Source organism: Panthera onca, chromosome B2, assembly GCF_046562875.1.
Source record: "Panthera onca isolate mPanOnc1 chromosome B2, mPanOnc1 haplotype 2, whole genome shotgun sequence".
Taxonomy (NCBI): Eukaryota; Metazoa; Chordata; class Mammalia; order Carnivora; family Felidae; genus Panthera; species Panthera onca.
This window is the reverse complement of record NC_138343.1, coordinates 128935446-128956489: the sequence shown is the minus strand read 5'-3', so window position 1 is coordinate 128956489 and position 21044 is coordinate 128935446. Positions and strand designations below refer to the sequence as shown.

At 41.8% G+C, this 21044-nt stretch overlaps 1 protein-coding gene and 1 long non-coding RNA gene across 7 annotated transcripts in view; one reads left to right on the top strand and one right to left on the bottom strand.

Annotated features, from left to right (window-relative positions):
• Window positions 1-13319, top strand: part of LOC132666350 (uncharacterized) — a 29565-nt gene extending 16246 nt beyond the window's left edge. Inside the window, exon 5 of the long non-coding RNA XR_009604621.2 lies at window positions 13255-13319. This is a non-coding gene — a long non-coding RNA (uncharacterized LOC132666350). The remainder of the gene's footprint in view (window positions 1-13254) is intronic.
• PHACTR2 (phosphatase and actin regulator 2) overlaps window positions 1-21044 on the bottom strand; it is a 273426-nt gene that overhangs the window by 57468 nt on the left and 194914 nt on the right. For 4 of the 6 annotated variants that reach the window (XM_060614415.3, XM_060614414.3, XM_060614417.3 and 1 more), the window contains exons 3-5: window positions 13654-13734; window positions 8477-8635; window positions 1503-1739 (exon numbers count right to left, since the gene is read on the bottom strand). In XM_060614415.3, coding sequence (XP_060470398.2) covers window positions 1503-1739; window positions 8477-8635; window positions 13654-13734 — 477 coding nt within the window. The remainder of the gene's footprint in view (window positions 1-1502; window positions 1740-8476; window positions 8636-13653; window positions 13735-21044) is intronic. The other 2 variants (XM_060614419.3, XM_060614418.3) reach the window with 1 other exon arrangement.

Genomic DNA, 21044 nt, shown 5'->3' with positions numbered 1-21044 from the left:
AAATAAGCCTTCAAGTAAAATATCTGGAAATAAGTCAAAATCTCTCATGCAAGCTGTCCCCTGCCCTGGCATTAGTCACCAGCTTTCTTCTGAGAGAAGTAAGAGAGTGTCTAAGTCGAGTCAGTCGTGAGCTGCTACCACATGGGGCACAAGAAATGGGAAAGTCTGTGCAATTCCCCAGCATGGGTGATTTGGGCTTTTCTTTAAGAAGTGGACCACTGCCTGCCTCATTTCAAGCACTGCTTGCAGGGTTTGCAAGGTAGTCTGGGAAACACAGAGATACCAATAAGAATGGACGCTGACCTGGGAAGGGCAGCTGGTGGCTGAGGAAATGGCCCATAGGCACTGTGAGCACAATGTTCTGAGACATATCATTTCAGAGCTTTTTAGCAAACACTCAGACACTCAAGGTCGAAGGCTGAAGAGAGGAGCACAGGTAGAGAAATACCTATTTGTATTTGGAGTTCCATTATACTGTCAACTAAGCCCTTCTCCGCATTTGAGCATCATGGGTATAAACGATGGAGGGAAAAAGATCAATACGAAGGCATATTCTGGTAGCCAATGGCAAGAAAGCTGCTGCTGATTTTAAGGAAAATAAGGTTTGCTACCACAGGAGAATTTTTTGCATGTTAATGGGAAAACCCATTTAGCGTGTATACTTTGATGACTGTCCTTTTTAAAGCTGGTGGACCTGGAAGCTTCTTTATTCTACTTCATGGGAAAACTGGGAGCACCACTTTGCATTAAGCGTCTCTGATTTGAACGGAAAGTGGGACACACATTACAAGCAGTTACCGTAGGTCCCCCAAACCACCTCTGGCAGTGTGCTCTAGTGACTTGTAAATGGACTTCTAGGACGCTGTTGCTTCCAATACACTGAAGTCTGGAAAACAGCGTGGAGGGTGGACACTGAGCCTGTGGCTCTCAACTCCATTGAAATGGCTGTGACTGCACCGTAGAGGGTGGTGGCGTGGGGCTGACCTGATAGGATCCTTCGGCATTTGTCAGTAGAGAAATGACTGTGTGTGCGGAAAGACTTAAGATACTAAGAGCCAGCAGAAACGTCAAAGATGTAAGTGTTGTTTTCTTCTGTGCAACTTAAGATAATTTGGACGGAAAACCCAAGCCAAAAGGCCACCCAGAAACTGAAATAGGCAGAAGGCCAGTCGGTGTGTACATAATGCGCTATCAGATCACGGCCATTCATCAGGCATATGACGCCCTGAATTCTTGCACTGGTTCTTACACAGAGAGTGGATAGTTAGGGTGAAAGAGGTCTCTTCACCCAAAAAGTAATGAGGTCAACTAATCAACTGGTTGACTTTCCTTTGGTAGAGACGGCAACAAAGGAACCTCCTGTGTACTGTCTATGTCAAAACTAAATCCACCGGTGTTACATTCTAAGACACCAGACACCGAAAAGTCCATCATTTCTAGAAGCAATCAGCCCCACCCAGAGCCAAACACCCTCGACTCCAGCCCCCAGGGGGCATACTCACCAGCCTCTCGGGTCGTGTTTCGGCTTGCTGGCTTGGGTGGAGGGACGGGGACCTGCTTACCAGGAGCCTTGGTAATTTTTTTAATAGGAGGCACTTCGTCACCCTTGGGGCTTACCCCAGCAGCAGCCCCTTTTGGAGGCCCCGGTGTTTTTTTGGGTTTAGGTTTGGGTTTAGGCTTAGGAAGAGCTGGAGGAGGTGGAGCAGGAGCCGGTGTTTCAGGGTGGTTTTCAGTGTTCTCTATAAATGAGAAAGTGAACAGAAGCACACTGATACAGACAGACACCACATAAACGGAAGGAGCAAGACATATGGCGACAGTGATACAAACACGCGGCTGCTTGGCCCTTGGGAACCAGTGTGGGTTCTACACCAGAGGGGGCACAGCTGGGGGGGAAAACGGACCAAAGGTACCAAGGCCGAAAGCCAAACTGGGGCGCACTGTCTGCGTACATACGCCATTCCTGTGATAAAACAGGTTGCCCAAGTTACTCTGATGGAGTTGTGCTGAGGAGGAGCCCCAATGTCCACTGCCAGGGGCTGACACCTGCCGTGACACCGGAGGCTGCCGGGTGAGGATACGGGCAGGAGGGCTCAATTGAAACTTAACAAAACGGAAGGGCACCTGGGTGTGGCTGGTTAGCCCACTGCACGTGACGCCAGGGGGCTGACAGCGAGGCAGTGACTGGACTCCATGACCTTCATACCCTCTGAGGAGAGACCTTCTCTCAGGAGAACTCACACCCTCAACCAGAAAGGGATATGAGCGCTGTCTCATTGTGGTCAAACATCAGTAATTTTCTAAGCTAAGGGAGACACTGTAGAATCCTTTCCTGTAGAATCCACAATCCTGTGCTTGTGGAGAAGCACAGCGCACTGAAGAATACACTACTTTCTACTATTAAAATATTCTCAAGCTCTCCCAGGAACACAATTCCCGTTTTTTAGTAACTTCCTCTGACCTTTTCAAACAGTGTCACAACTACAGGTACAGAGGGCACAGAATCCCCCCAAATATCAAATTTGTTTTGACATGTAAACACAGGTAACAATTTTGAAAAGACAAAGGTTGGAATCCATTAAACGATAATTCATACCTAAGAACAGAAGCCTCTCACAAGATTTTGCCTAACTGGAAGAGAAACGGTCTGAGTCTCTCATTATCAAAAGTGGAAATGCTGGGTGTTCATTCATGTACTCACATCTGTATTGTTTCTAATAGTGGCTGACTGAAATTAAAATAAATTAAAATACAGTTCTGGTCCAAAGAGCTAAGCAGCATTTCTTTAAAAATGGAACACAATTAAAAAAAAAAAGACAGTGTTAAGACAAGACCAAGCCTTTACTGGATATAGCCTCCCATTATTGAATGACCAAGAAAGGGCTTTGATATTAGAATGCATCCTATTTTATTATGATCTCTTTTGTTTCATTTCTCATTCTTGTGAGTAAAAACTGAGAATTCCCCCCATTTTTTGGACTACATCCCATCCATCCACATATCTATCTATCTATATATATATCTATATCTATCTATATCTATATATATCTACATAACTATATCTATCTATATCTATCTATATCTATCTATATCTAGATATAGATAGATATAGATATATATAAAGAGGGGCACCTGGATGGCTCGGTTGGTTGAGCGTCTGACTTCAGCTCAAGTCATGATCTCACAGTTCGTGAGTTCGAGCCCCGCACTGGGCTCGCTGCTGTCAGTGTGGAGCCTACTTCGGATCCTTTGTCTCCCTCTCTCTCTGCCCCTCCCCGCTTGTACTCTCTCTCTCAAAAATAAATGAATTATTTTTAAAAAAATTAAAAAAAAAAGAATGATTCGAGTTATAGTAGTTGATCAATAAAGCTTTTATTTTATCTTCTCCCAGCCATGAAACCTACCACAGTCCCCTCCTGCCACTGAACTTTTCTTATATTTATGGTCTGAGCTACTTACTCAGTATTTACCAGAGGCTACTTTGTATGTGTGTCTTTGTGTTGTATGTACATTGTATCTTTCTAGCTAAATAGTGACTCTCCTAACCTACCTGGTCTGAAGCAGAAGGCCACTTACTCACAAAAGTCAGAGTCAAGAACAATACAAGTTGATGGTACACGCAAATCACTTCATTTCAACATAAAACATATAAATCTATGTTGACTTGTGATGTGGGGCAAAGGCCTACTCTTTACATACTTCTTGAGATTATTCTTTGTAAGATTAGACAGCTGCATAATGCACAGAGATCAAGTCCTCTCCACGGTGAGAGCCCATGAACTCACTCATCTCCAGCACCGGGCATCTCCATTCTCTCTCACGCTATAAACCTTCACAGCTCTTCGCCTGTCCACACGGGCCTATCGCTGGAGATCTGACTTCTTTCTGCCTAAGGTTTCAAATTCTAAAGCTGTGCCCCGAAGAATGCGGTTTCTGGGTTTGGGAGGGAGGAGATGGTCACTCTGCGACAGCTGGGAGTGACAATCCCACCTAGGCTGAAAGTGAACCCGCTGAGTGTGAGCTCTTCGTGTTCGTGGACAAGCACCATCCACACCTCTGTCCTCTGTGGACTCTGCCAATGCTCTCTGTACGTGTTTGCCAGAGGGCCAATATTTATGTCTAGTCTGTGGAGAACCCTAAGTGGGGTGTATGTCTGTATGCAAACTGTATGCTCTTCTGACTGAACTGAAAATTCGTTTTGTCTAAAATGTCATATCCCTCGGGACGCCTGGATGGCTCAATCGGTTAAGCATCTGACTTCAGCTCAGGTCACGATCTCGCGGTTCGTGAGTTCAAGTCCTGCGTCGGGCTCTGTGCTGACAGCTCAGAGCCTGGAGCCTGCTTCGGATGCTGTGTCTCCCTCTCCCTGCCCCTCCCTCACTCGCTCTCTGTCTCTCTCTTTCAAAAATAAATAAACATTAAAAAAAACTTCTTAGGGGCACCTGGGTGGCTCAGTCGGTTAAGTGTCCGACTTCAGCTCAGGTCACGATCTCGCCGTCCGTGAGTTCGAGCCCCGCGTCGGGCCCTGGGCTGACGGCTCAGAGCCTGGAGCCTGCTTCCGATTCCGTGTCTCCCTCTCTCTCTGCCCCTCCCCCGTTCATGCTCTGTCTCTCTCTGTCTCAAAAATAAATAAACGTTAAAAAAAAAAATTTTTTTTTAATAAATAAATAAAACTTTTTAAATGTCATATCCCATTAAACACAATGCTTTAAACACGAGGTCTATTCAATGAACGTGACTGGCCGATAGTTATCAACAACACCTTAGTAGAGAACAAACTCTCTACTTGTATCTGGGAGGTATGAAGGAAGCTATTGTATTTTTGATTATTACCATGTGATCTGAAGGCATGATATAAACTGATGGTGTATATGAGTATTACTTTTCCAAGAGGAGGGTAAGGATCGGGTGCCTAGTCACTCTGGGTTGATACAGATACTATGCTTCAAAACAATATGGTCTGGAGGAGAGCTATTTACTATAATTCCAAGTGTGGCTCCTTCCACCCCATGGAACGTTCAGGTCGGCACTTAGAGCGAACCTGAGAACAGCATGTGGCCCTCGCCTTACCTAGAAGTCACCTTTGCTCCTATTCCTCTCCGTCACATGACTACCTCCTTGTCTCCTTCAGGTCTCAGTTTGGAAATACCTGCTTCTAAGAACCAAATGTGGTTCTCACCGCAAACTCTTTGGCTCCCTGTACTCAGGTGTTTTGATGCTGGTCTCCCGGAGGCCATAATCTGCTTGAAGTCAGAGGGCATTTCTGACTCACCATTCTTTTTCTGGTCCCAGCAAAGTCTTACCTATGGTAGACCTTCATTCTTGTTTGTGAAACAGATGCATGTCAATCACTTGTTACTTCATTGAAAGTGCTCTCTAATACCTCAATGGATATAGTATCAAATAATTTTCAGATTTCTTACATTTAACACCAATGTATCTTTAACACAATACAGATCAGTTTTTCTTATATATTTAAACGCACTTACTGAGAAAGAATAATGGGAGACTAAAAGCCCTGAAGGTTTTAAGGGAAAAGTCAGCAGTATTGGGCATCAGAGGCCCAAGTACCAACTTGAGATTCCGGTGAGGATCAGAGACCCAGGAACACCCAAGTGTCCTGGGCAGAACCCACACATGGTATAATGGAAAGGGCACTTGCCATTTATTTTGTTTTCTTTGATCTCCATGTTTCAACTATTAGAGTACGGACACATTATCTTAAAAAGGGATACAAGCATTTGGGACTGTAAAGGCACATGATATCGTTTTGCAAATATAACTAATCGATGGATCAAATAACACTCTTGGATAAATTCGTTTCACGTGAAAGCAAAGGGAGCATTTTACCCCCCAAAAAGGAATTAGGAACAGCCAAAGGGTGAATTAAGGACATGGGATCGTGGATTTGCATGACAGTGAGACCATGAAAGGAGCAGAAGGAAAAGGGAATCTTGGGTTGTTGTTTGGAATTAAATGCTATCTTTCCAGAGAAATAAATGGTGATCTTGGTGTATGAGGTATTTTCTATTTAACGTAATACTCTGTAACGTGAGTCATGAGTGACGTTCTTTTTTACTCGCAGGAAGCAGCTTCCACACCAAATGCTTCCCCCCACTTTCAGTGTGGCTCTGGCAGGTGCACCATCCACACTGTGAGAGGGAGGCTTTGCTGCCTTATTAGTGATATGGCAGCATGTCCAGCATTTATTTCTATCTCTTTCAGTACAGACTAGCTAAGCAAGACGCTATCTTGGACCTTATTTGACCAAAAAGAACTGAATGTACTAATTCTAAGTAAAGAATAAGGAAGCAAACACACTCTCAAACATCCGTGGACCTAGGACTATGGGTCTGCCATCTGTTTAGAACATCAGGGCCTGCTGGCTTAATTAACATAAAACTGTCAGCAACGCTTTATTAGGTTGATAAGGGAAACACTTCCTTTGAAGTTAGGCCAGCCCAATGACTGACGTGCCACACGGACCAGACAAGCACCAATGATGGACTGTTCCATAATGACGGGTGTGATTTTTCTTTTTTTTAAGGGTGTGATTCTTGAATGTGAAAAGACTGTATCAGGGACAAACCACAGATGGATTTGAAATTCAACAGTTTGGTGAGACAGGACAGTTGGACTTAAAAAAAAAAAATCACTATTTGCATGAATACTTTCAAATTAATCCCCTTGAAATCTATGTAGGTCTGTTTTCTCTTTATGTTCCAGGGATATTATCATTAAAAATATTAATTTCTTATAGTCAGTACTTGTAAGTTTAACCAGAGTCTTTCAAGGAGCAGGACTAAGGAAAGCCCCTGAATACTATGCTTAATATTGAATAAAGCAAAACAATAAATTTCTAACAGATTGTTAATAGGGCTTCTAAAACTTCTGCAGGCTAATTAAATGCAAACAAGGGGTTATGGACTTTCAGAGAAAGTAATTTTAAGTTACAATATCTGTCAAATGCCCTTTTGTTTCTTTGTTTTTGTTCTTTTGTCTTTGAAGGATTTGGGTCAAGAACAGAGGAAGAGAAGTTTGCTTTCAGCGGTTTCTAAGAATTCTCAAAATGCCTACAGAACTTAAACTAGGTCTGACAAGTTTTGCCATTCAACTCATAGGCAGACATTATAGAACAGGAAACAGTCTGTCTCCTAAGGATTCATTTCTATGCTGCATGGAATCATCTAGAACCAGTGACCAGGAACTTGTGAATGTCTTGAGGGGTCCTTGATAGACATATATTTTGCTGGTATCTTAACTGACCATAGCATATTCACTCTAGAAACCAAGGTCTTTAAAGAAGACTTCAGAGAATAGCATAATTGCCCCTGGCATGTTTTGAAATTTCCAATTGCACAGACAAATCATAAAGCAGGTTTCTGTGGTTAATACAGTAACCACAGTCCCTAGCATCTCTGGGAACTATTCCTGGGTCTCTCTCAGACATGTCTAGAACCTCAACTAGGACCTACAACATTAAGTATCTGGATGCCACCAGCCAAGCTCCTACTAATGGAGACAGTGCTATGCTGAAACATCTTGGTTTTAATGTCCTACCATGCTGACATGCTCACAGGGGTCAGTTCTAACCAGTAAAAAAGATATTCAGATTGATACCATTTTTTCTAAAAAAAAAAAAAAAAAATAATAAACATAATACTGACATGAAGTTTCTGAGGGGGCGTCTGGATGGCTCGGTTGGTTAAGCATCCGACTCTTGATTTTCAGCTCAGGTCATGATCTCATGGTTCATGCAATCAAGCCCCACGTCAGCTCTGTGCTAACAGTGGAGAGACCCTGCTTGGGATATTCTCTCTCTTCTCTCTCTCTCTCTCTCTCTCTCTCTCTCTTTCTCTCTCTCCCCCTCTCTCTGCCCCTGCTCCGCTTGTGTGCTCCCTCTCCCAAAATAAATAAACTTAAAAAAAAAAAAAAAGCTTCCAAGGAAAGGGTAACATTCCCAGATATGGGGCGCCTGGGTGGTTCAGTCGGTTAAGCATCTGACTTTGGCTCACATCATGATCTCATGGTTTGAGGGGGTTGAGCCCTACATTGGGCTCTGTGCTGACAGCTCAGAGCCTGGATCCTACTTCAGATTTTATGTCTCCCTCTCTCTCTGCCCCTCCCCCACTCATACTCTGTCTCTTTCAAAAATAAACATTAAAAAAAAATTCCCAGCTCTCTAATGATTGAAGAGAATATCCCTTCTGATTATTACTGTTAATTAATGCTTAATTGATTGTTAATTAATTAAATAAAAAAATAAATAACGATGTGCTTACAAAATGGACGCATCTACCTAAGAAAATCATCCTATTTCTCTTCACTAGTTATAATTTCTCTCTTCTTTGTATTTGCAAACCTGCTCTCTCTCTAACTGGTCCTAACCTAAGAATCACTGTTTGGAGCCTAAGACCTGATTCTCAATATTGAGCTGTATTGAAACAAAAGAATAGGGGGTTTCTCTTGATTTTACCTTTCTTATCTTCTGCCTTTTCCTCCAGAGGTGGTGCTTTTTCAGCTACACAGCCATTACCTTCTTCAGATTTTACTACATTTTCCTCTCGGGTAGATTCCTCTCCGATGGGTATCATGTGCCCGTTTGAATTTTCAAAGTTAACTGTTACATCTCCATCTAAAATGGGGAAAGAAACACCTAGATGTCTAACTTGATGGTTTTCTTAAAACCCAGTTTTCCAGTTATTAGGACTATAGGGTTTGGGTTCATGTATCAGGCCCTGGGAACCAAATACATCCTGTATTGTTTCACCATGTTTTACTAAACATTTCATTCAAACAAAAAGAGCTAGGAAATCCTTAGTCTTGGGGGAAAAACAGTAATGGTGGGGATATCCACGTGCCCTTTTAGGACAGTAGAAATTATTATCCTAATTATGAAATATCCCAGGGCAGCACAGCCCTTCTCTTCTTGCGTTTGGTTTTGCTGAAGTCAGGACTTAGGAGTCTCTGTCATTCAGACACTGAACGGTAAAAGGAGAAATCTGAAAAATGGAATAAACATTTTAACAAGCACTAAAAACACAAGGTGAATATAAGTACACAAATAACATGAAATGTAGTTACACATACAAATGATAAGAGGGATAATATGAAATTTTCCAACTGCCACTGTCTCCAGATTGTTGCATCTATGATATGCTAACTTTACATAGAAAGATAACTGCCACTCTGTATTCAGGAAAAGCTAGTAGTGAGGCTAATTTTATTTTCATTTTCTTACTTATGAAAGTATTAAAATGTATTCAGATCATTGTCACATATAACTGACCAAAAGCCTTTAATGTGACCTAATAATAATTTGAAAACATTAGGGGGAAAAACATGTAATTAAAAGAAAAAGTAATTGCAGAGGAACTTTTTGAAAATCACAACTGAAAATAAAATTTGCAATATGTTATCTAAATCAGAAATAACTAATTTTAATCCCTGAACTTTCATAATTTTTAGAAGCTTCAAAAGTGAATGAGATTTCGCATAAACTCTTAACTCAGTGATACTTGAAAAGATTAACCTTAGGTCATATATGGAACATTTGAAGAGGCTTTGCTACCATTGTAAAAGTAATAATAATAATAATAATAATAATAATAATAAAGTTGAAGTTTTGACTTTGCAAACTTGAAGAAATGCATGATTACAGCTATTCTTATGCAGTTTTTTATTAATCTTATTTTGGCAATCGTTACAAATAAAACAGAGATCATCTCTCAAATTTTCATTAAATATGACTGAACTGCTTTGGCTCAACAATAAAATCCATTGGCCTTCTCCACAAAAACAGGCATGACATTTTAATAAGAAAAATACATATCATGGAATTATGTCATGCTCAAAATGAAAACGAAATTGTTGCTTAAGCCATATAACTTCCAAGTACCTATAATCTGGTTCCTGTATAAAAGTAAAATAGACAATAATTGAAGGTAATGCCATTGCAAATAAATCTTAACTATTTCAATAAAATTAAGGTAATACTTTTCGAAGAGTATAGGTCAAACCAAAATGAAACCAAAAGACTCTTCATTCTTATTATTAGATCCCAAGGAATTCACTATTAAAAACAAGGGAGGGGAGACATAATGTAATGTCCAGGTATTAGACACAGGAAAACCAAAAACTAATGCAAGAATGGAAAATTCCAAACAAAGTAGAAAACCACTTCTTTATATAAAAAAACCTCAATTTTTAGGCAACCCAAATATAAATTTACCTTTGAGTTCTCTGGCTTTAGTTGATAACAAAAATATGCTGAAGTTATGTTAATGAAAATTAATTCTGTTTCAACCCTTATTAAGCTAGAATTCTGTAGTAGGTTAAAGAACCGATTTTTTAAAATCTAGAACAAAAAAGCTAGAGAGAAAATTAATAGTCAAGGTGCAATAAGAAATTGGATTATCACATAAAGTCAACAAAGTGGAAAGATACTTACTTTGAGGTATGAAATAAAGCTAGTGCATATGAAAATAACTGTAGAAAAAGGAGACACATATGTGATAAATACAGAATTCAAGAATAAAACACAGTAGAGATGAAGTTATTAATAACTAATTGGCGTGTCTATTGAAAAAGTTTTCTAGTTTTGTACGTTATTGTAGAGTTAGAATAAGTTAAGTCCTTGATACAGTTTATGTATGTAAGTAAAACACACACACATGTGCTGGCAAAGGACAGCAGGGAAAGACGCTGATGTTATAGCAATAAGAGCATTCGTGTGCAAAGGCAAAAGGCAACTCAAAAAAGGTTGTAAGCTTAAAGTGAACCAAGAGATACACAGACGTCTGGGGGCTTTACCTCCTTCTGCTCAAACAAGTGTATCTGGGATATAGTTCACAGAGAAACAGAGATAAGGAGAAGGCTGTGAGACCAAAAGGTGAGTGACTCATCAGAAGGTTAAAAAGTACACCACAGGAGAGAAAGAAAGGAGGCTGGAAGGCAGGCAGAAACATCTCCTTGCCCTCGTGTTAAAGCTACGGGGAGAGATGGAAGGAAAGAACCAGAAATAAGGAAGGAACTTGGACTAGACCTTGGAATTCTCAGGAGAGAAGGCCAATTGTTGAACTTTTAGCTGGAAGTTAGATCTTACTGTAAAAAAGATCATCTAAAAGGAATAATAATAATAACAATATAGCTGAGAGTGAGGGTGTGGGGTGGGGTGGGGTGGGGTGGGGTGGGGTGTGGTGGGATGGGTCAAACCTAGGGGAGCTGGAGGGATTCTAAAAGCCTATCTGGCTCACTGAATAAAGGGCAAAATTGACAGTAAGTGTCAAGAGAGCTGAGGCAAGGTCAAGCAGATCAAGGCAAAGAATGAATCTTCACTGGTAGAAGACAGGAGGCTGTCACCAAGCACAGCAGCTTCCAGTCTCTGGCTAGAGCTGAAAACAGACCGAAACTCTCAAGATAATTGTTTTTGGAAAAATGACAGAAAACTATTTTTTCCAGCCCTTGGATGAAAAGGGGAAAAGACTGTTTACTATAGGCATCACCAGGAACTTTCAAGGTTTAGGTCATTTCTATAGGTCCACTTAGGGGCCATGAAAAAGGCAGAAAGTACAATTCAGTAACTTATGGCTTCCCAAACATTAAACCTATTACAGTATGTTTAGGTGAAAAATTGTTTTTCTTCTTTTATGTTTTAAAACTTGTAATGTTCAGTTCACAAAAGTTACAAAAAGGTCAACCAGTGTCCGATTTCTGGGAAATAAGTATATGATATCATAAGCGATCAAGTACATAGTTTAACAGATTAGGCAGAGCAAAAACCAATCAACACTAAGGATTTCTTTAAACTGGCCATTGCCACTTGTTTTTAGAAAAAGTAAACTTTTTTCTAGCTATGATTTTTTAATCAGATAAAAAAAAGGGAGTCTTTATATCTGTCTTTCATACTCGGTAACAGTTTCATCATAAATTTTTCCATTTTTCCTTTCTTTAAAAAATTTCCAAATTGGGGTGCCTGGGTGGCTTAGTCGGTTAAGCATCTGACTTCAGCTCAGGTCACGATCTCACGGTTTGTGGGTTTGAGCCCCACATCAGGCTCTGTGCTGACAGCTCAGAGCCTGGAGCCTGCTTCGGAATCTGTGTCTCTCTCTCTCTCTGCCCCTCCCCTGCTTGTACTCTGTCTCTGTCTCTCTCTCAAAAATAAATAAAGATTAAAAAAAAAACCTTTTTTTTTAAATTTCCAAATAAACGATACCAAACAATTACACTGGCCAACCCCAGAAAGAGTATTACTCTCCCCAGAAAGGGGATTGATTGCTCAGTGGATTTGTAATTTTTCTCCTGCCTCCCAAGAGATTAGAGGGGAGACAGATTTTAACATTTCAAGTCTACCTTCAACTGACAATAAGTTAGGGATGTGCAATTTTTTTTTAAGCCCCAGACAGGAAATAAATAGCTTCCTAGTAATGGGAAACTAGAGAAGACATAAAATTCATTCATAAAACAGAATGAGAAAAGTATAATAGGTCAGAGATTGAAATCAAATGCCTAAAACTGTGAGGGCTCAAGAAAAATGGTATTATTCATTCCAGACTTTTCCCTACATTCTTTGAAGCAGGAGTCAAATAGTAAAGCATTCCCTAGCCCTGTTCAGGAATTATTCAGATGTTGGAAAAAGTGTGTCATTTGGGTTTATAAATAGTGAATTCCAAAAGATGTTCTCTGCAAGGCACATTTATCAGAAAAAGAGAAGTAGTATGATTTCAATTCCAAATTAATAATACTTTGTTTCATAAAAGTACAGTAATACAACTTTAGCCCAGTAAATATCCAGGGGGTGGGGCAAGGGAAGGCATGAGGTAAATCAACAATTCTGCAACAAAAATTCCCTTTAGTTTTAATAGTAGTGGGAGCAATGAAAATTATTTGGCATTACTTATTTGGAGAAATAATCAATCTCGGTGTCTTCTTCTGAGGGTCTATCTTGGTTTGTACCTAATCCTTGTCTTTTTGAGCAAGACTCCCTCTTGGGAGGGTAATAAAAAGGGGCAGGGGAAGATTAGGGGCAGGGGAAAAATACTTGGAAATAGTAATTGTTAGTGAAAAGGTGAAAGACAATTAGATTCAAAGAAATGAAAAGAGCACAACGGTAGGAAAATTACTTGAGAGAATGCATAAAGCAGATTAATTTGTCTATTCATGCCTTACTGATTGAACATTTGAATGTATTATAGAGAATAAAGGACAAGAGGTACATTGACATTTCTTTTCTCTCTCTTTTTCTTTTACTGGTAGATTGAAGAAACCCAAAGGCACCAGCCAAGCTAAAACTTTGCATTTACTCAAACAATTGAGATAACTTGTATAGAAAGACTGAAACTCAAGAAAAGAAGAGGGGTCATATAAGCATTTGTATCTTATCTGTATCTTCAGCCAGTTCACCTTTGGAGAGCTTTAGGGTTAGTGACATACGGTGAAGGACTCACCAAGAAGGTCATTGAATTTCTTTTCTAGAATACCTTCGATCCTCTGCAGCCCACAAAGGCATTCTGAATTAAAGCAAGATTCTCAGAGGGCCATACTCACTGCTTTATCTCCCAAAGACCATGATCATCTTAAATTTCAAAAGAAAATGAAAGAAAGACCAAAGAATGAGGGATCAAGTTACTTTAAATGTATGATTAATTTCCTCACCTTGATCAGGCAACTCCTTAAGAACGCCCCTTCTTATCAGCTCCTCTCTACTTTGTCTTGTGGATATCTTCCTTTCTAATACTTTTAAAGAGAATAAGCATAAGTAAGAATCAAGTCATTGCTTAAAATAATTATGAAAAACATTGCAAGTAGAATCGAACACATTTATTCTGTTCACTTGAAGGCTCAAACCCCAGTGTTTCTAGTCGTCTCGGAAAACATGTGGTTGGAGTCAGTATCATTAGGACAAAGGCAAAGGACTGCAGCCCATGCTCTGAAACCCAGCCCCTGGGCCTGGTCCTTCAAATGACGATGTTTGGCCAAGAATCCAGACACATGATTTCCTATCAACTAAAGAGCACACAGTTTGCAATATTCCTTTTTTTAGGCATTCTAAAACCGGCTTCTGTGAATATCAATGTATGTAAAGGATATGTATGTTTACATTTAAACCAAACAAACAAACAAACACTCAGTAAATATTCAGGTAATTCATCTGAATCCCAGTGAAAAAGGACTACTCTTCCTCCTGACATCTATCACAAAAGTCCAACACATCAGATCTCTGTGACTCATTTCCTTGCCATACTCAAAAGGTCTAGCATGTTCCAGTATATCCCCTGACAAACCCCAAGTCTTAAGAGGATGGAATGAATTCATGCTTTCACAGGCATGTAAAGGGGTGGGGATCTCAACACTGCCTCTTCCTTCTGGGAGAATTTAAATTCCTGTTACAACCTCAGAGTGGAGGAGCTCAGGGTGGGACTTTAATAGTATTCACTTTATGTGTATATAATATTAGACCCTGCAGGTCTGACTCTACTCCCCACTTTGAGGGGCCAAAGAGGTGTGTAAAATTAATAGAGTCACGTCACCTACTAATCCTCTGAGCCGACATTCTCTGACGTGTGTTCTTATACAAGTCTCTTCCCTCTAGATGCCCTGTTAGAAAAAGCATCTTGACACAGCAAAAAGGGGCCACAGAAAGGGCAATTTAGGTAGAAGGAAAGGTACGTTGGTGGAGACTGGGTAGCCACAGCAGGACTGGATTCTGTTTCCCCCTAAAATTCCTATTCCTGGCCTCAAAATTTGCAAATCCTGGAACCACATGAACAACATCATTTCAAGACCCAAACTAAACCCCATTACTGCAAGCCCTACTCTGACACCCAGAAACAGAACTCGTACTAACACTAAGCACATGTTTTCTGGGGGTGCCCCAGGTGGCCTGAAGTAAGGACACTTTGAAGACAGAGAAGGGAAGGGAGAGGTGTGTCTTGGGCCAAGAGCTTTGGGCCAAGCACCTGCACGTCCTCAGTAAGTGTTTGGTAATGGCATGAGTCCCAGAATACCAACACTTAGTCTCTCTTGAAGAAATTGAAATATTTTTTACCTTTTCTGATAACCATTAATTGTGTATTCCTCTTTAATCCTGGTATTTGTCTTTTATCCTGACCTTTATCGTGACAAAGGTCAGAGTAAAATTTGATATTTAACACAGATTTCATATGACAGCTCCGACGAAATCTGTTTCCTCCTTCTTAGAGACCTGAATTCATTTTTATTTTATTTACCGCATATGTGCCCTTTGTTCCTGGTTTTGTCAAACATAGTTTTGGATAGAATCAGAATATAAACAAACAAGACAATGAATAAATGAATGAGTGAATGAACAAATGGTCAAAAAAATAATCACGAACATCTTATTGGTTCCAGTGGAGACACACACACACACAACTTCCCGTCTTCCTTTAGATGACCACCCACCGTCACTCTCCACCCTCTTCCAGAAGCAAGTAACAACAGCGCCCGCGAATGTTGGTCATTTCAATGGACAAAGTTAACTGGGTGGGGGAAGGGGGGGGCAGCCAGAGCTGTTCTTTGATGGGAGTTCTTTTATGTAAAAAGAGTGCTGTTATTTCAGTACAGCTTCGATTTGTTCAGGCTTTTGTCAATGAGAACTCCTGTCAGCACAGGAAGCCAAACAACACCCACAATGACACCATGGGGCACTGCAAAGACAGTGCAGGTGGTTCAGAAGGACCCTGACCACTGTGGTTCCCCAAGGATTGTACAAACCCATTCATGCTTGACTGGGGCTCTGAGGAGACCCGGGCCCGAGACAGATGGGGGCAGAAGACGGATGGGGCTAAATTTGTCCAGGGAAGTGACAACAGGACTTGAGGTGGGATAAGACCATAGAATGGGGAACAGATGCCAAGTTCAGGCAGCCGCACCGGGGTCTGGGCTGCTGGTCGACCTCTTTGGACCGCAGGACGCTCCTGCTGCTTGCCCCGGCCCCCAGGCCTGGAGGTGGGCCCAAGGATTCCAAGCTTGAGGACACAGGTGGCAAATGCAAGAGCAGGTGCCATTAGCCACATTCTGAGGGGCCAAATGCAGTCGATTCAGAACATGGTCCTTGTGGCTGTCTGCCCCTTCACCTTAGGAAACAACTTTTCATTGTTTGCTGTTTCTGCAGAGTGATCTAAAACATGAAGTGGTTGTCAGGGGTCCTGGATTCTAGTCCCAGAACTTCCACAATGAGTTCTGTGAGCTGTCTCTTCAGGTTCCAGTGCCTCTGATCTGTTATCTGTAAACTGAGGGACGCGATTCAGTGATCGCTAACGGACAACTCATCCAGCTCAAATGTTGTGTGATCCAGTATCATTAATCAAAGCCATTCTGTAATCACTGCTTTGGGCTCCTTTAAAAGCTTTCACTCTTGTACTGAAAGATCGTCTGAGAGCCCAAACCTATCTTTTGTTTCTGCCTTTCCATTATGGATCCCTGAGGATGCTTCAGTTTTAAGTTTTAAGCTTTCTGTTGCTTTAGTTCTAATTTAATCTCAGTTAAAAATCCCTCATCTTTCTTCCTTGCAAATTCTGGAGCTTTGAAGCAGCTTGGCTTCCTTCCAGGAACTGAAACCGACAGCTTTGTTCTTTGCTTTACCTCTTATAAATGGGCCCTGATAGGAAAACGTCTTGGCAATTTGTTTGGTCTTTGGCTGAGCGGATTTTTAACACGTAGTGCAGATAACTGTGTACGGGGCCAATGAGAACACACTGCAGGCGACTGAGCATGGAAAGTATGTTGCTGGGGCACAAAGTTCCAACCACTGCTCTCCCAGAAGAACAAGTATCACACTCTTCATCTTTTAAAATATTTGCCTCATGTTTATATAGTGTCTGTATGTTTGCAAAGCACATTCACTGGACGCTTTTTCATAGGCTTGGAAGCGTTCTGCATCGGAATGAGTCTGAGAGGTCACTCCCGTCCAACATGCCGCCCAAAGCAGGAGCCATTTCAGGAACATTCCTGAGATGTGCTCACCTGCTGAAAACATTCAGAGGCAGGATGGCCCTCTCCAGGCATCTGTCACCCTCGTTCTTAGGAAGATATTCCTCATAAGGAGTCAGAATCCCACTCCCTGTAATTTTACACGTTCATCAAACCCGTGCTCCCCATAGCTCTAGAGTAAAGTAAGCCATCCGTGATGGGAAAATAGTCTGAGTTACCTCTGTGTTCACTGAGAGCAAAGTGGGTTGTTGAAGCCCCCTAGAACCTGATGCCTAGTATAGTATCCAACCAGCTGTTCTTTGACTCTGAAGTTCACACTTCGATAGCAATAATGTTGGGGGCCTCACAAATACTGCTGGGGAAGAGATTTAGCAGGGAGGTCAGATCATTGGATGCAGTAGCTAGGTCTCTCCATGAAAAGTATGGTTACCAGTTGAGTAAACAGCTCATGGTTACTTACTTTTATCCCAATTAAAAAAGCGTGTGTGGTTTTTTTATGAAGATCAAAGCAAACCCAAGGCTTCTGTTTTGCTCTCTGGATTGGGTGAATTCAAGTTCTGACAGTTCAATTCTGGTTACAACAGCACACACTTTGCTAAGCGAAGGATGCACTGTGCCCCATTTTCCTGCCTTCACGCTTATACTCTGGTGCTACAAGTATTTGAAGAGGACCGATCTTCCAAAAACATCCAATGGCTGTCCATCCATCTCACTTTGAATTCTCTCTCTACTCCTTGGCATGGTCTCCACCATGCCCCCCAGAGGCTGCCCCCCCCCCACATGATGCCTCCCCGCCACCCCCCCCATGGGATCCTTTTGTCACCTCTCCCTCCTGGCTCTCTCTGCTCCAGCCCCTCCAGCCCCGCTTCTTGTCACCTGATGCAAGCAGCAAGCTCCTGCATGGTGGCCTCTGTCCTTACAGGATGGGATTTCCCCAGACCCCCACACGGCTCATTCCATCACTTCCTTCGAGTCTTTGCTCAAATGTCACCTTATCAGAAATCCCTCCATCGCACAGCCGTGGAATAGCTTGTTCGTCTTCTCGCCTCTGTCTACCTTATCCTGCATAGTATGTCCCCCCGTCCTGAAATGGGACCCACTCCTTAAATGGAGTTTCGATGAGAACCAAAGCTCTCGTTTTGTTTACTGCTGTTTTTCCAACAGTGCCTCGCAGGTTGTTGGAACTCAGAAAACATGTGCATTTGTTGCATAAATGAATAAAAGAAAATAGGCTAAAAATGCTAACAGTGCCCCTTCCCCCCTCCAGTCTACGAGAAAGCAAACGAGGCTTGTGGCAAAACTCTACGAACAGGAGTCTTCTGTTTTCTGCCCCCTCTGCTACTTGGCTGGGCCCTCCAAAGGGAAAATCCTGAGCTGTCTGTCCTATGGCTCATCTGAAAAAGTCTCTGTGTGCTCTGAAGAAGGAAGGCTGTACTGTGAGGAGGACAGACGGCAGCCAACTAACAGGATGTAGCACACGACCGGGCTCATCATAAATTTTAAATGATTTATGATGTCCTTCTGGGCATGAAGCCTGCATTCAGGAGAGGAGGCCGGGGCACATGCTACCAGCTCCTTGCTGTGGACGCTCGGCCAGGATTTTAAATTACTCTGGAAGTATCTGGGAGAGTAAATCTTGTAGTCAACAAGCCACTTGTGTTTTCTTCTGGCGAGGAAAGAGAGTCCTAATTCTCAATTCTAACACCGTTTAATGACGGAACAAAACAGAAGAGCAATTAGACTACTAAATAAGCGTACCGTGTTATCTTCTTGGTGCTGAGTGCTGAATGGCCTTACTGTAAAACTGTGACAGAAACAGAGAACTGCTTGTCTCATGTTGAAAGCGTTCTAGAAGAGCCTGGCTTTGCTTTACCTCTCCTCAATAGCAGTTACAGAAAACAGAATGTCAGAAAACGGCCTCCTTTTTAAAAGACCCTTCACGAAAGCGTAGCGAAGTCATTTAAAGCAACAACCACCAAAATGCCACCCAACGGGACATTTGCAAAAACCTTCCAAAACATCTCAAGAACATAAGGCAGCGAAATAAAGCCAACGTCCCCAACTAAAAATACTCAGGGGTCTGGCCATTTTCTTATTTATCCATACCCTTCTTCTACTTAAAAATCCTACTGACTACAGAACAAGCCCGACTCATCTGAACCCGGCCAGGCTTTACCACCAGGCTTTACCACCCTCCCTCTGTTCACCTCCCTTTTTCACAAGCCCCATGCTAAAGTCAAACCTTGCTCCTCACCATTTTAAAGACTTTCTGTACCTCCTCAGCTCCACTCCTTTGTTGTTTCTTTCTCCTCGAATCAGACCTTTGCCCTCTCTCCCTCTCTGGTGGAATCCTCCTAACATTCTAAGATCTCTTCACACAGCGGCCCCTGCTAGGGATCTCAGCATCCTGGCTGGCGAGATTCAGTAACAACTGTGTTCCTGACAACACTTCAGAGTAACTTCTCTGTGCCTCAGCTTTCTCATCTACAAAATGGGAAAACAGCTGCTACCTTTGCTGGCTCTTTTGGAGGCTAAATGAGTTAAAAAGCTAACGTGCTCAGACCAGTACCTGCAATCTAGAAAGCACTGAATAAATGTTAGCTATTACCAGTACCTGTGTTCTAGCACTTCTCTACTTTTCATTGCTACACGTGTACAGGGATGCATATTGACATGACTCTAAGCCCTATGAGAGATGTCTTATTTATCATTTCATCCTCATAATGCCCCAGTACATTGCATTAAGTTTCTGCATTTGTGTTTTGAGGGGAGGGAGGGAAGACATGTCTAGCACCCTTTGCTAACCTTTTCTACTTATTATTAAAAAAATTTTTTTTAATGTTTATTTAGTTTTGAGAGACAGAGAGAGACAGAACCCGAGTGGGGAAGGGGCAGAGAGAGAGGGAGACACAGAATCCGAAGCAGGCTCCAGGCTCTGAGCTGTCATGTCAGCACAGAGCCCGACGCGGGGCTCAAACCCACGGACCGTGAGATCATGACCCGAGCGCAAGTTGGATTCTTAACCGACTGAGCCACCCAGGCACCCCTGTACTTATTTTAGACATAGCTTTGAGGAACCACCTTCCTCCTCTCTCAGTCCATGTGATCTGTGTGAAGCTAACCCCAACCCTGGGCTCCAAGACTGCCAGGCTTATCCAATCAGAGCCTAGTATCTTCCTGGCATTGGTGATTGGTTACAAGAGAGGCTGTGTCCCAACTGTACCAATGACATCCAGCCTGAGAATTTCTGGAACAGGAAAAGAAGGCTTTCTCTTTCTTTTGTATCTGTTGAAACTAGCCACATATGAGCCTAGAGCCCCTAGTAGTCATTTTGCCTCCATAAAAGGAGAGTCTAACTTAGAACAAAACAAAAAAGCCAATACTGAAGAACAGGCTCAAAGAAGGAGATGGATTCTTAATCTTAGTTTTTAGACACCTGGATCCAACCATACCTGAAGGTTGCTGCCCCTGGTCTTTTCACTTTCATGAACCAATAAATTTCCCATTTGCTTAAGTCTATTATTATTCATCAGCAATAAAGAGCTTTTACTTTTGAACAGCCAAAAAAAGGTATTACGTAGATGCTTTTCTTAAAAGTGAATTTTCTCCCAACAGAAGACAAAGATTCTCTAGATTTTCAAGGCAGAAATATGAAAGAAGAACTACATAGACCTTCTTTATCCCCCTTAAGTTCAAGAATTTGAAAGCTGACCAGACCTTAAATAAGAGGAAGATGCTGAGATCTATGTCCCTCCTCCTCTTGGGAAATTGGTGCCACAACTTCCTCCAGAAACCTTATAGTAATCATCCATTTATTTGCTGCTTAAATGGCATTTTTATATTTACTTTCTCATCCTGCTTCCCAGTATTCCTGAAAGACAGGCTACGCAATTCTTTTTAGTTCCCTCAAACAGATAAGGATATCGGGATTTAAAAAGGCTAAATACGTTTTCCAATCATATACGCAGAATCCAGTTGAATCCAAATGTGTCTAGCCAAAAGCCTACTGCTTACATTCTCCAAACTGAGTTGATGATTATAAACATTTCAACTTCCCCGTGACAGGTATCATGCTTTCCAAATTTCCCTCAAGA